This window comes from Parus major, chromosome Z (assembly GCF_001522545.3).
Source record: "Parus major isolate Abel chromosome Z, Parus_major1.1, whole genome shotgun sequence".
Lineage (NCBI taxonomy): Eukaryota > Metazoa > Chordata > Aves > Passeriformes > Paridae > Parus > Parus major.
The window spans coordinates 32,601,654-32,616,132 of NC_031799.1; the positions used below are offsets into that span (position 1 = coordinate 32,601,654).

At 41.6% G+C, this 14,479-nt stretch overlaps 1 protein-coding gene across 2 annotated transcripts in view; it reads left to right on the forward strand.

The window, feature by feature from the left end:
* The window catches only part of ADAMTSL1 (ADAMTS like 1), a 387,761-nt gene extending 373,594 nt beyond the window's left edge, over positions 1–14,167 (forward strand). For both annotated transcript variants that reach the window (XM_015614942.3, XM_015614944.3), the window contains 6 exons: positions 1,215–1,415; positions 2,403–2,583; positions 5,622–5,829; positions 8,018–8,127; positions 9,024–9,244; positions 11,017–14,167. In XM_015614942.3, the coding sequence (XP_015470428.1) occupies positions 1,215–1,415; positions 2,403–2,583; positions 5,622–5,829; positions 8,018–8,127; positions 9,024–9,244; positions 11,017–11,123 (1,028 nt within the window). In that variant the 3' untranslated portion in view covers positions 11,124–14,167. The remainder of the gene's footprint in view (positions 1–1,214; positions 1,416–2,402; positions 2,584–5,621; positions 5,830–8,017; positions 8,128–9,023; positions 9,245–11,016) is intronic.
* The last annotated feature ends 312 nt before the right edge of the window (positions 14,168–14,479 follow it).

Consider the following 14,479-nt stretch of genomic DNA (forward strand, 5'->3'; position numbering starts at 1 on the left):
TTTTATCCCATTCTTTTTGAACAGTGCTAGTGTGAAAATTGTTGTGTATATGCTATGTTTGTTTTTACAGGACAGTTCTTTCAGAAAGGATTTTGTATACAACATAGTCATTCATGAAAATACATATTAATATATACATGACAAATAAAGCTTCAGTATAACTACCCATCAGAATAAATTGCATTTTCAGAAACTTAGAGACCTTTCATGTCTCAGCGACATGCACAGCAGTGCAGGACAAGCCTAAACCACAAGCAGTTCTAGTGATATATACCATCCCTCGTATACAGCATTTCTGCCTCCCCACCCCATTAGTGGGGATGGCTTGCACTACAGAAATCACCTAGCTCTTAATTTTTCCCCCAGGAAATAGGCAAGACAACTTTACTGTCCTTCACAAGTTACACCAGTCTTACAATTAACTGTGAAACTTGCAAAGTGTTCAGTGATATGAGAACCACAGTAAAAGTTTCTTATAGATACAGTTCCTTCAGGTCAACAGGCAAAGAACTCATAGAGAATTTAAATCTCATCATCTCTGCTGGTGATCCACAGCCCTCACACAATGCTTTAGAACATCAGGGTTTTTTCAGTTGATGGTTTTGGTTGGTTATTATTTAGACAATTGCCCATTGGTGTGACAAAAAAAAAAAAAAGCCCAAACAAAAAAACCACACAACCCAGCCAAACCTGTAAATGCTCTATTGTATTGCTTTGGTTTTTCAACAGATTTTTTTTTTTTTGTCTAACAAAAATTTCTGACCTTTAAAATAACACAAACAATAAATTACATTAAAAAATGTTTAAAAAAGAAAGAGAGAGAGGAAGGTAGTCCTGTGGCTTATGTAGGAAATTTGGAGACCAAGTTGTGTTTGTATTGCATATTCAAGCATGGTCCTTGAGTTTATGCCAGGTTTATAACTTCCTTATCTCACTTTCTTCAATACTAAAATGAGGATAACCAAAAATAGTGGGAAGCTTAGAAGGTCTGATACAAATAATTCCAAACTGATCAGAAATTTTCCATATTGCGGATTGTCCAGATTTTGGATTTTATTCTGGATGACAAGAAGGTATTCCTTATTACAGAATTACTTTTTATGCTTATGAGGAGAAAATGGGGTGGAATTGACTATTTCGCCTAATTTTGACCACTTCAAAGCATGTACCAAGTTTAAGACTCAGCAGGTTTTTCTCATATACCTGTTTTTTAGGTTGTGCTGTCGATGGACATCCAACCCCAAACATCACCTGGCTTTACTCTGGTGAGCCTCTCAGTCTGCAACATCAACTCCTGGCAGCAGGACAGATTCTTCAGATAGTCAATGTCAGTGATTTCACTGATGGTGAATTCAGCTGCCTTGCTCAGAATGAGGCTGGCTCGCTCACACAAGTAATGTCCCTGGCTATACAAGGTAACTCTTCAGTTTCAGTCATTTCACCCTGGAAAGCTCTTACCATGGACTTCCCTGCACTGCCTTCTCATCCCGAATTTCTCACCTCTGAAACCATCACCATTCATATCAGGAAAAAAGATGTCTTAATGATTTATTGCCATGGATATATATTTGCAGGACTAGTGGGTGCCTTACAGTGTCTTGGGTCTTACTTTAACAAAACGACACCTGATATTTCTACCCTGCTGAGCATAAAACACACCTTACTGATTCAAGCTATACTTATGTTGAGCCTGGACAATTTTCTTGTCCAAGACAGAGATGGCAGAGTTTAAACCCCTTAAACCAGAAGCCCCTCTATTAATACACAGAGGTCAGTGTCACACAATGAACTTGAAAACCCTTCAATTGCTAAAGTTCTGGAATTGTTATTGTTATAAATTTCCTAGAAATAAGACAATGGCAATAAAGACACAGAACATTGTGGTGCAGCTGGGTTGGAAGAGAATATGCAGCTTTCATTGTTCCAATTGTCAGTGATGGAGAGATGAAGAATTTAACTTTTCCTTCAATTATGCTGTAAAACTTTGAGTGTGCTGCAACTCCCGTATTTATCATCAGGATTGTTGATCTGCGTTAACTGATAAGAGACACCGTGTTTCAAGATCATAGAGTCATAGATACTGCTGGGAACTACAGCGGATCATATCTTCATAAAATAATACACCTTTAAAAATATAGATGCTCAGTGGCATCTGGTTTCACTTAACTGCCATACCATGTTATTAACTTTCCATGCCTGATGCTTCTAAGCACCAATAAAATGTTTGTTACACCAAAGGCAGTCAGGGGTTTGAATCAGGCGCCTTGCAGGTGTAGGTAGCTCCTTTGCACTGACTCCTACAGGGATTCACCCTGGAGAACATCTGCAGCTCTCTCCTTTCTAATTAAGCTCCTGCTGTCAGTTTTTCAGTGTTAACATGCCTCTCCCACACTTCCTGACAGAGTACCAGTGGTCGGTGGACAAACTGACGGCTTGTTCGGCTTCCTGCGGCCACAGAGGGCTGCAGCTGCCCCAGCTGAGGTGCTTACTGGATGGGGCCGAAGTCAACGCATCCTACTGCAGAGAGACACCCAAGCCATCTCTGCAGCCCATCGCGTGCAACAGGAGGGACTGCCCTTCACGGTTCGTCTGTCTCACCTGAAAATATCTTACATGCACTTAAAATGTGCTGGAAGAGCTCTTTGTGCAGTGCATCACACCGCTGCAGCTTCTTTGGGGCCTGTTTGGAGAAGTCATGGCTAAAAGGGAGCTTCTGAGTGCTTAATCCAGACAGTTGGGAATTTGTAGCTATATTTGTGGAAAACGTTGACAGTACAAGGTAGAAAGAAAATTCACAGCTTGCAATGTCTTGGGTGATTCCAGTCACACTCTATGTTGGCTATAAATATCATGCCTGTTCTGACCACTGAACACATGGAAATTTTGTCACCCAAGAACTGTAGGATCATTTCTTTTTTGTGTTACACCTGGTTTCATAACTTTTTGCCCCAACAATATAACAGACAAGAAGCTAATTTTAGCAAGTATTTTGTGATTTTTTTCTGAGTTTGTTGCCTGAACATCAATATGGGCATGACTGTAGCTGTATCTGCAGCTGCAAAGGATTCCCTTAGCAGGGTGGAAATATCTTTTGTAAAATGGGCATACCTCATCAGGTCTAGTGGGCATGAAGGGGGCTGAGTTCTGCCTCTTTTTGGAGTTTGCTAGCTTGTGGTTGCCTTGGAATTGTACCTTTGCCCTTGTAGTCCCCTGGTTTTCACTTACTTCTAAGCACAAATGAGCTTGAAAAGCTTGTGGCTACACCTAGGTCTTCCTCTGGAACATCTCAAGTACTGTGTTCAATTTTTGACCTGTCACTACAAGAAAGGACAGAGAAGCTGGTGAAGGGTCTGGAGCACAAGTCCCATGAGAAGTGCCTGAGGGAGCTGAAGTTGTTTACCTTGGGGAAAATGAGGCTCAGGAGATCTTATAATCTCTACAACTGCCTGAAAGGAGGCTGTAGTAAGGTGGGGGTCAGCCTCCTCTTCCAAGAGACAAGACAAAAGGAATCAGTCGCAAGCTGCACCAGGAGAATAGATTATATTATAGATTCCCAATAGATTGGCTATTGGATAAAAATTTATTATGGAAAGGGTTGTCAAGCATTGGCACAGTCAGCCCAAGAAATTAATTTAGTTGTCATCCTTGGACGTATTTAAAAGATGTGTAGATGTGGTGCTTAGGGGCACAGTTTAATGGTGGACTTGGCATTGCTGGATTAATGATTGGACTTGATATTAAAGGTCATTTCCAACATAAATGATTCTCTGACCCCACATAAAGTCTTCTGTTTTGACACGCTTTAGTGCAAAGAAGAGTATATCCTGAGCTTATCCAGAGAGTCAGTGTAGTGTTATACCCCCTCCATATTAAAAATATCCTGCTTCTGCAATTCAGTATCTCCTTAGCTGAGTTGTGTTAACATGTTTTTCCATATTTTCCATGGCGTTACTCCCTCCTCTCCCTTATTTTAAGTCTGGATATGTTATGTTTCAGTACACAAGCAGTTAAAAGTAGTGATCATGTCAAGAGAAATTTAGTGCATTTCCCTCATTCAACAGTGATTTGGGACTTGTATTAAAAAAAAAGTCTAAGCTGAGACAAGGAGAGGTGCTAAGCAACTGGATGAGAAGTGGCCAGATTCACCACTCTTGCTATGTCTTGGGCATACTGCAAGTTTCTGTTTAATTACCTTCTAAAATATACTCCTACTCTTCTTTGCAGGCAAATGTTTTCTGAGTTGCCAGCTGAGTCATAAAGAGGAAACCAAAAGAGATTTGATGAAATATGAAACAACTCTCATTAGCAGCAGCTTTCCTTGCTGTTGACAATAAATTCCATGGGAATGGTTTATATATTTTTATACCTTCCCTGAATTGTAACACAACCCCAAATCCTTCCTCAGCTCCTGAGAAACTGCTGAGATGTAAACTTGGAAATAAAAATTGATTGACATGCAGACCAGAGCTTTATAAGCAGCATGGAAATTGCAGGTTCAACCTTGCCAAACTGCATGAAAAAGTACCAGTGTTCTTGTTTTCCAGGCTGGGAATGTATTTGCTTATAATTGCTTCTGTGACCACTGGAGTTAATCACCTGCAGAAGACAGAGAAATAGAAACGGATGTCTCCCCATGGGACTGGAGAATGCCCATTGCTATTTTGTAAAGTAATCATAAACACTGCTGGTGAGGGAAGTGATAGGCAATATTTTATTCCCAAAATCACATAAATCCTGCCTAGTATCCAGAAACTTAATGAAGCAAACTTCTGGCTTGACCATAAAACTCTTCAGAAAACTAACAATCAATTGCATTCTCCCTATTCCTACCTAACACTTTTTCAAACCTGGTTGTATGAATGTTTTGCCTAATGATCCTTACGACAAAATGCATTCAACTAATATTTTCTGTTATTTACAGCCTTTTAGATAGTTAGACTGGATTTTTTAAATGCCAGTACATGGGGTGCAGAGCCTCAGCCTCAGCTGGTGAATGCATGGTCTGAGCTCAAGAGGAAAGAAGAACAGTGTCCTTACTTCCCTGGGCTAACTGATTCTGAGCAGTGTTTTCTGGATTATGGCAGCTGGCAGGGGTGCAACAGAGGAGGCAAGCAGCAGCAGGAGCCAGCAGGCTTTTCGCTATTCTCTCACAAGTTTAAGGTGGCCTGCAAGCTACTCCAGCAATTACACAGAGATGGTTTTCCCTACTAAGGGGTGCTACTGGGCTAATCCTAGCATTGTGACTGTAGCTTGTGACCTAGGCCTCCATGGCACCTGGGTGTAGGAGCAGACTCGCCCAACCCCTGTACCAGAGCTACCAGAGCTACTCACTAAGCCTCTAAAAACAGCTTTAAGGGCTAGAAAATTAATTCTAGCCCCAAAGAGCCTTAAGAAAGATAAATTAATGAAAAAATGCCTGTTTTCTCAGCTTTCATCCTCTGAAAAGTTTTCAGTGAAGACTATGGGAGGCTGAGACACTCAGATGTTCCAGGATCACACCCTAAATGAGCCAGCCCACTGCTGCCTGCCTTTGGTCCAGCTGATAAAGACCAGCTGATGCTAAGGATCCTGCAGGCAGTGGCAAGTACCTGCTCCCTGATCTGCTCTCCTTTCTCTCACAGGTGGATGGTAACATCCTGGTCTCCTTGCACACGGAGCTGTGGCGGAGGCATACAGATGCGTCGAGTGACATGCCAGCGCCTGACAGCAAAAGGCAGCTCTGTCCCTATGTCAAACGAGGCTTGTGCCCAGATGTCCAAGCGCCCTGTGGACACACAGAACTGTAACAAGCAGCCCTGTGTTGAGTGGGCAGCCTCCTCCTGGGGCCAGGTGAGGAACAAAGTAGCATTCCAAGGACACTCCCATAGTGTGGGCTAGAAAAAAGAGACAGAAAATGAGGGTAGCGATTTTTCAACCTAGTATCTTTAGGTTATAGTTTGCAGGCTTTTGATGTGGCCACTAATTTGTTCATTTCCTTCTGCCTGTATATGATGCGCTGACTGCTTGGACTTCTGTAGCTTCTCACAATCGCTAGAAATGCCACTCATGAACAGGGCTTTAACTGCAGACCCCTGTGTCCTCCAGTGGACAGATCTACAGTTCCTTGTTACAGTGATTAGTGACACATCTGGGAATTAGCCTTCTTCAAGTCTTAATTTGACTTTCCAGCCAGTGAGAATGCTTCAGTCTTGGCTGGCAGAAGTCAGGACTGAGGATTGTAATAAGTCTCAAGGCAGGAGGACTGTACAATAATTCAGTTTTACAAAGCTGTTGATGTTGCCTGAGAATACCAAAAAGTGTGAGCTTTCTTGACTTGCTTCATGATGAAAGGCAGAATGGAGAGGTAAAACCATTTTCAGACTACTTCCTGATGCTTTGCAGATCTTCAAATTCTCTCTTAGGAGGTTGCATTGCATCAGGTTTTTTTATAATGTTCGTAGTAAAAAGTGCCTTCAGCTACTAGAATATGTTATTGTTCACTGCTTGAAAAGATTCTAGTTTAAATCCTGAAAGGTGACTGAGTTACTGTATTACAAGTTAAGCTTGGAATGATCACTTTATATCAAAGAAGAAAATTTTCACTCCCTATGGAATTTCAGGAAGGACTGGATCATCTTTGCAAAAACTGTTACAGGCTATGTTGTTCCCCATGACATCATACACAGCTGAGACAAGCAGATAGTTCAGATGTAATTTCTGAATTTTAGACCTAATCTCTGCACATTATCATACAATATTTCTTCTATCTAGCTTACGAAAAAAAAAGGTCTAGTTGCACATGGTTGCTTACTGCCCAGTCTCCAAGCCAGAAGACTCTTACACATAGTTAGGAACATACTGCTGGCTCAGTGGATTGATGACCTGCTTGGTCACCCATTGTGACCTGATCAACTTCCCAGTTTGCAAAGAAAATAAACAGCCTACCTGCTCTACCCTTATCTCTAGAATTAGTTCCTTTCCTTCATTTAATGTTCCTGGCATTTTGTTCTCCACTCTGTAATCCCATGCAGTTTTTAAGCTAGGCTTCCTGGTGATGAGGACTGCTAGCCCCTGCAGGTATCACAGAAATGCTCCACACACTCCAATGAATGACAGCTCCAACAAGACAATTGACTGGAACCAGCTGTAATCCTGGCAGTGTCTCCTTCTCTCTCCCACTTGTCAGGGAGGGAAGAAATAGCAGGAGGAAGGGCATATTATTTGAGGAGTGTGTGGCAGTGTGGAGCAGGGCTCCTACTGAAGAGGGAGAGGTGGTGGCAGAGGGATCAGTCAGAAGCCATCCCCAGACAAAGTTTTTTTGCTTCCCATTAATGACCCCTTATTCAGCCCTCAGCTTGATCTCGGATATAATTTCCAGATAGTTAGAAAAACAGTTTACTAGTAGTTGATGTAATTTTAAAATAGCACAAATAGGCGCTTCATACTTATACCAAGTTATGTTTTAACCAAAGGAGAGGATTAGGAGAGTTAAACTGAAATGTAATTGTTAAGCTAGAATATGTTAGGATAGCCTCAATTTTGGAGCAGTCTTGCATATCTTTTGTGCTTCTCATGCTTCCTGCTTTCGTTTATTGTCCTTCAATGCTTTTAAATTATTAAATGGAGTGGAATATGTCCTTGCTTCAATGCATTCTTAGTTATTTGGCAATTTACATGCTGCAAAATGCACAGTAAAAGTAATATATTGAGATTTCCTGTATGGACCATAGGCTCTTAGCTAATGGCATGAGAACATTTAATTTCCCCTAACAGATTATATTATTTAAGAGAAGAGGTAATGAATCTACAGAGCAGATCTAGAAATGAAGTTTAAATGCTGCTGGAGGAGAGTGAAGTAGAGCATAAAATGGCATAAAGAGCATAAAAGGCACAGTCAGCCTTCAAAGCCTGCAGAGGTGCAGAAAGATGTTGAAATCTCAACAGCCTCTGAATATGCACTTTATTTCACTAGAAGTTTTATAACAATGGAACTTGCCCTGTCTTTTCCCTCCCCTGAGTGAATCTTCTGTGTTTGCAGTGTAATGGGCCTTGCATTGGACCACGACTGGCTGTACAGCACAGACAGATATTTTGCCAGACCAAAGATGGGACTTCTGTGTCATCTGATCAATGCAGTTCTTTACCAAGGTAGCACAGAAATGTCTTATGTCTGAACCCACAACCCTTTTCAGAGATACTCAATGGACTTGTGACTCAACTGAAAACTTACCAGTGTCTCCTATGTAATAAAGAGGTCACGCTGCAACCCGTGCAGCTTTGTGTAGCAAATCTTATCAGGCTTATAGCGCAGACTTCCCTATTTGTTCCTAGGAGCTTCAGGCTAGTTGACCAAAAACTGGAAAATATTCTATGGATGCCAAATCCTGACTGCAAGGCTGTGCTATATCTTCTTAAGGTGCCAATCTTCTCACTTACTTAAACACAAACTCTAACAGAAAAAAAAGGGTCTCCACAGGTTTTGTTTTCCTGCAGATAAACTCTACTTTCAACATTGTAAAGACATTTATTTTAAATGAGACAGGTATGTAAATCATGACAGATCATGACTATTAATGTAATTGGCTTGTTGGCTCCCACTCATGCCTTTTACTACCTGTGTGACAAATAGATATGAATCAAGTGTGCCTATATATATCTTCTGTGAGACTGTCTTGAAAGAAGAAGAAGGGTTTCAGAGAGCTGGTTCTGTTCCCACTGGCTGTAAAGCCATAAAAAATTTACGAAGTCCTGCTGGACCACACTGGTCACCACTCATTTCACCTTTCAGCAGATCTCTTGTTTGGCCCTTCGTGGAGAGGGCATTTCAGCCAAACCTTCAAATAGTTCAAATTGTCATTTAACCTGATGTTGGTATACCAGTGTGCACCCACTGAGGGTCTGGTCCTTGAGAACAGTTCAAAACTGCTGGCCTTCAGGTATCTGATGTATCAGGTGTATCTGATGCATACAATGCTCTGAGTGAATTACCTTTGGGATATATAATGTTTCCTGTCCCCCCCTCCCTCCCTCCCTCCTGCCCATAGGCCATTCAGCACCCAGAACTGCTGGACTGATGTCTGTGGTGTGCACTGGAGAGTCAGCCTATGGACCGTCTGCACAGCTACATGCGGAAATTACGGCTTCCAGTCGCGGCGTGTGGACTGCGTGCACATCCGCACCAACAAGCCCGTGATGGAGCACCACTGCTCCTGGAGGCCAAGACCAGCAAACTGGCAGCGCTGCAACATCACACCCTGTGAAAACGGTACTTTGCTGAGAGGAGGGGAGGCAGAGTGGTGCAGGAGTAGGAAAGAAGGGAGAGTTGTCTCTTAGAAACACAGCACTGGATCTTGCAGCTGGGCATCCTGGGGAACCTCCAGCCCAGACCTGTGCTAAATCCAGTGTCTAAAGCTCAGCATCCCAGAGAGGAATGCTGCCCATTGTGGAGGCATTTGGCAATGGCGTTAGGGCTAGGGTTGTGTCCCCTTTCTAACAGCATGAGAAATAATTCATGCAGTTTTCTGGAGCAAGTCCAGAGTAGGCCACCAAGTTGATCAGAGGGATGGAGGGAGCACCTGTCATGTGAAAAAGCTGAGGCAAATGGGATTGTACAGCCCTCTTTTTAGGTGTCCTACTTGTGGCCTTCCAGTACCTGAAGGGAACTTACAAGAAAGATGGAGGAAGACTATTTACCAAGGCCATGCAGTGGCAGAACAAGAGGGAATGGCTTCAAATTGAAACAGAGTAGTTTTAGATTAGATATTAGGAAGAAATTTTTTACTGTGAGGGTGATGAGACAGTGGCACAGGTTTCCCAGAGAAGCTGTGGATGCTCCATTCCTGGAGGTTTTCAAGAACAGGTTGGATAGGACTCTGAGCAACATGGTCCGGTGAAAAGCATCCCTGTTCACAGTAGGAGAGCTGGAACTAAATGATCTTCAAGGTCCCCATACAATGCAAACCATTCTATGATTCTATGATTACCTTTCAGTTAATTGTACAGTCAGAAAGAAAAGCACAAATCACAAGCAGACTTATGGCTGTAGTCCAAATCCAGTGGGTAGGTGGATAACGGTGATGCAGGCAAGACTGCTTTCTTTCAAACTACAAGCAACAAATTTGGCCTGCCAGGGGACTAGAAAAGTCATTAATTAAGAAATTGAATGAAAAAAAGAGAACAGACAATGTGCCTCTTTGGAGATTATGCCCACATCCTCTATCTTGCAAGCCAGTTGCTTTGCAATCATTGCAGATGCAGTAGCAGAACCCACATGTGTTTGTCTATATTCACACCAGCTCTGATGCTCCCTCTCAGCAGAGACAAAGTGGACTACATAGGTCCAAACTCATGAGTGTGGGGGGCCCTAATGGAAGCTGAAGCAATGAGGAAGATTAGAGGTATCAAGCAGAACCCTTGCTGACACTCCAACCTCTTGCTGGTATACACCAATGTCCCAAATCCCAAGGTATTGTGTGTATACTGGACAGTTATCCAAACTAAAAAGCAGGGCCTCAAATAATGTACAAATAATACCAGAACCTAAGCCTTACAGGAGTTCAAAAGGTGTTTTAAAATCTTCATGATGGGTTGTTTCTGACCTGTGAAAAACACAAGACAACTTCCAGTCAGCTGAAGTGGGGTGACACTCCCACACCCTGGCTCTTCAAATGTGGAGAACAGGCCAAAGGTCTCTGAGCTCCATTAAAACAAGTTTCATTAAGTTATTCATCTTTGGTTTAACTGTTAGGAAACCCTTAGAGCCTCTCTAAAATGCTGGTAGAAGACAAACTGACAGTGTTGGAGCAGCCTTAGAAGCCTCTTCCCCAGGCTCTGAAAGCCTTTTCTTCATTGATCCAATTCTTCATTGATCCTGTGGACTTGCAGTCCACCTTTGGTCTTTGCAGCAAGTCAAACTCATGCTCACAGTAAGATCTCCCAACACAAAGGTCCTCCTCTTGGCCACCCAAAGATATATATCCTCAGGTAATAAATCCTTTACTCGTAACTTCATCACCATTTCTTCTTCTCCTTTCACAGTGGAGTGCAGAGATACAACAAGGTACTGTGAGAAAGTGAAGCAGCTCAAACTCTGCCAGCTCACCCAATTTAAGTCACGTTGCTGTGGGACTTGTGGAAAATCTTGAAGACAGACGAAATGAAAATGGAGGAACAAGGGGATCACAGCCTTTTCTTCACTGAAAAAAGGCTTTTGCAGAAAATACAGATGGATGGAATGATCTTTTTCATTTTATTTATTTATTTCCCTTTAAAAAAAATTCCAACCCTTTAACAAATCATTGTTGTAAAGGGACTCGACAAGTTTTCCCTTCTATGAATCTGGGAGACGGAATGCAGATAAACGTGGTCGTGAGGGTAGACCAGAAAAAGTCAAAGAGACCCATGACACCAAGAGATGGGTATGAGAGGAGTGGGGCTTCCCCTCATTCTGTGTATATGCCTGTGGGACACACCAAGAGACAGGTGAGGAAGAGGACCAGAGTCAAAACCTAGCATCATATTATAGAATCACAGGACCATCAAGGTCAAAAGAGATCTTCAGGTTTATCTAGTCCAAACATTAACATCACTACCATACCCATCCCTAACCTATCCCTGGGTGCCACATCGAGACTCTTCTTGGACACTGCCAGAGATGGTAACTCCACCACCTCCCTGGGCAACTTAATCCAATATCTAGCCACTTTTTCAGTGAATATTTTTTTCTAATATCTAATCTGAGCCTCCACAGCACAATTTGAGGCTGTTTCTTCTCATCCTGTTGTTTGAAACATGGCAGAAGAGACTGACCCCCATCTGACTACAGCCTCCTTTCAGGCAGTTGTAGAAAGCAATGTGGTCAGCCCTGAGCCTCCTCAGAGCTAAACAATGCCAGCTGCCCCAGTTGTTCCTTATAGGATGTGTCTTTTAGATCTTTCACCAGTTTAATAGGCATTCTCTGGACATGCTCCAGCACCCCAATGTCTTTCCAGGAGTGAGGGGCCCAAAACTGAGCACAGGATTTGAGGTGTGGCCTCACCAGTGCTGAGTACTGGAGGAGAATCACTGTCCCGGTCCTCCTGGCTACACTATTGCTGGTACAGGCTAGGATACTATAAGCCACCTCAGGCACCTGGGCACTGCTGACTCAGATTTAGCCAGATGTTAACCAGCACCCCCTGGTCTCTTTCTTCTGAGCAGCTCTCATCTCCCTTAGACTACCTTGATAACCTAAGTATGTGATTTTGCTTTACAAGCTTATTTGTTGCATCCAAGATTGGAAGTCTTTTAATTTCTAAACCCCTCTCTCCTTCCTACACCAGACAAAGGACATCCTTGTGATCTTTGAGAATCTAGGTCTGAAGAAGTTGGACAATGGTCTGTAACATAAGTGGGTCTAAAATACACTTGAAAATGTTTCCAGTTTGAGCTTGTGAGGAAGGATTGGGGAATGAAGGGTTGTCCTCAGCACAGAGGTGCAGTGCCGATGTTAATAATTAACCAGCAAAAGAAGTATGATCTCTTTGACAGACTTTCATACAAACTTGCAAACACTGTTCCCTAGAGATCATAGGCAGGAAAGATAGAAATTGTATGTAATAAGCAGGAAACACTTTGCATACTGCATCCTACTAACACTTACTTAGAAAAAAGAGGTACTACCTCCCAAAATTCTGGTGCTTTCAGACCTGGGGTTTTGAAAAATAACTTGAGGAGGTTGTTTTTTCTCTTTTGTTAGAAATTTCTCTTTCCTAGCAGCCAAGCTTTTTGGATAACTTGTAAAAAAGAGCTTTATTCTAATTTTTCATGGTTGTTACTACTCAGTTGAAACAGAATGACTGTAGCATCAGCCTCGTTGGACTAATGCAAATAATTTGTAAGAAACTTGCTCCTCTCCAGCTGCCTCCCACAACAAAACAGAAGCTATAAAGCAGATCCTTAAGTCCATGTATAAGACCCCAAAGGTACAGTCTAAAAAATGAGACTCAAACATCACAGTCACAGCATGATTTTGCATGCAGGCTGTGAGTCTTTCCACCTGGCCAGCTGCAGTGGATATTCAGCCAGTGAAGTGCTGCATGATTTTACCTCCTGGGTATTCTCAGGAAAAAAAATAAATAAATTAGAGGAAATCTGCAAAGAAGAGAGTTTGAGAATTGTATAACTTTAAAGGAGAACTACCTGATCTCAGGTTTTGCTTCACGACCTTCTCTAAATTAAAGGCTTGGTTGCGTTTCTCCTGTAACTCCTGTTGGGGCTAGTGCCTTGTGGTATATTAATGAAATGCTGTTCAAGTTCTGCTATGCTACAGCTTTCATGACATGGATTTTTCAGTAAAACTGGGGGTCCATTATTGAGGTCAGTGCCAGGTTCATGATATTAAACTGTCTCACATTGGCTTACTTAAAATACATCTGGGAGTGAATGTTCTTGGTAGAAATGGGTTTTCAAGAACTAAGCATCAGTGTGACTTTTTATTTAAAAAAAAAAGAATAATGACTTTCTATGTATGTAAATGTATATCTTTTCTGTATATTTATTAGGATTTCTTGTATAAAAAGTGCAATATTAATAATTGTACATTATTTTGTCCAGATAAAACTATTTCGGTTTTGTTTTAAATCTCCCCAGAATTTTGTTCCTCTAAAATCAACAGTAATAGTGTATTTTTCTTAATTTTAATAGCACTTGCATTTAATTGGGGATCTGCTTCACTGTGCACAGAGTGCTCTATAGACAATGACATGAGGGAGGGATGATGTTTTTAACTTGGGAGAAGATAATTATGCATGGAATGAAGGACAATTCCTTAGTAACATAATAATAGCAATGATGATGATGACGATGTGATGGATATTTTTGATACATTAGTTAACAAAATGCAGCATGGGGAAGTATTTTCTTTTGTGTAAAAGCAAAATATGTTCAAGCTATCACATGTTCCATTGTATCTGTTTAACTGTGCACAGGATAAATTCAAAGGATTTGATCTGGAGGGGCCACTGTGTTTTCTTTGCACAGTGTGGATTTAATTTCACATGTCTGTCTTCTGAATTGTGACTTGGCAGCATCTCAGTAATATAAGGATTACTGGTTATTTTTTAAAAGGATGCTCTAAAGAGAAAACAAAACAGCAAACTTGTATTTATGTAACTTTTTGTACAAGTAATGCAGGTTACTTATTTAACTACAACTGTCTGACGTGTTGTTATTTAATCTTAAAAACAAAAGCCAAAGTAGAAAAGCTGTTGAGTGTGTAAAATGAATAACAGGTTTGCATGTGTTCTCAGAGAATAATTGTTGTATCTTACGCTTATGGCTTTAGTTATTAGTCAAGTCAAAAAACGCTCAAAACATTAAGAGCAAACTTCCAGTTTTGTTCTGCTGACTAATTTTCCTCACAAAAGAAAAGCAGTTCTGAACCAAACAGAAAAATACATTGCTGAAAGGTTCCCCACAGAAGATCTACTTCCAGCCCCTCTTATGTGACAAGGTAAGCAAA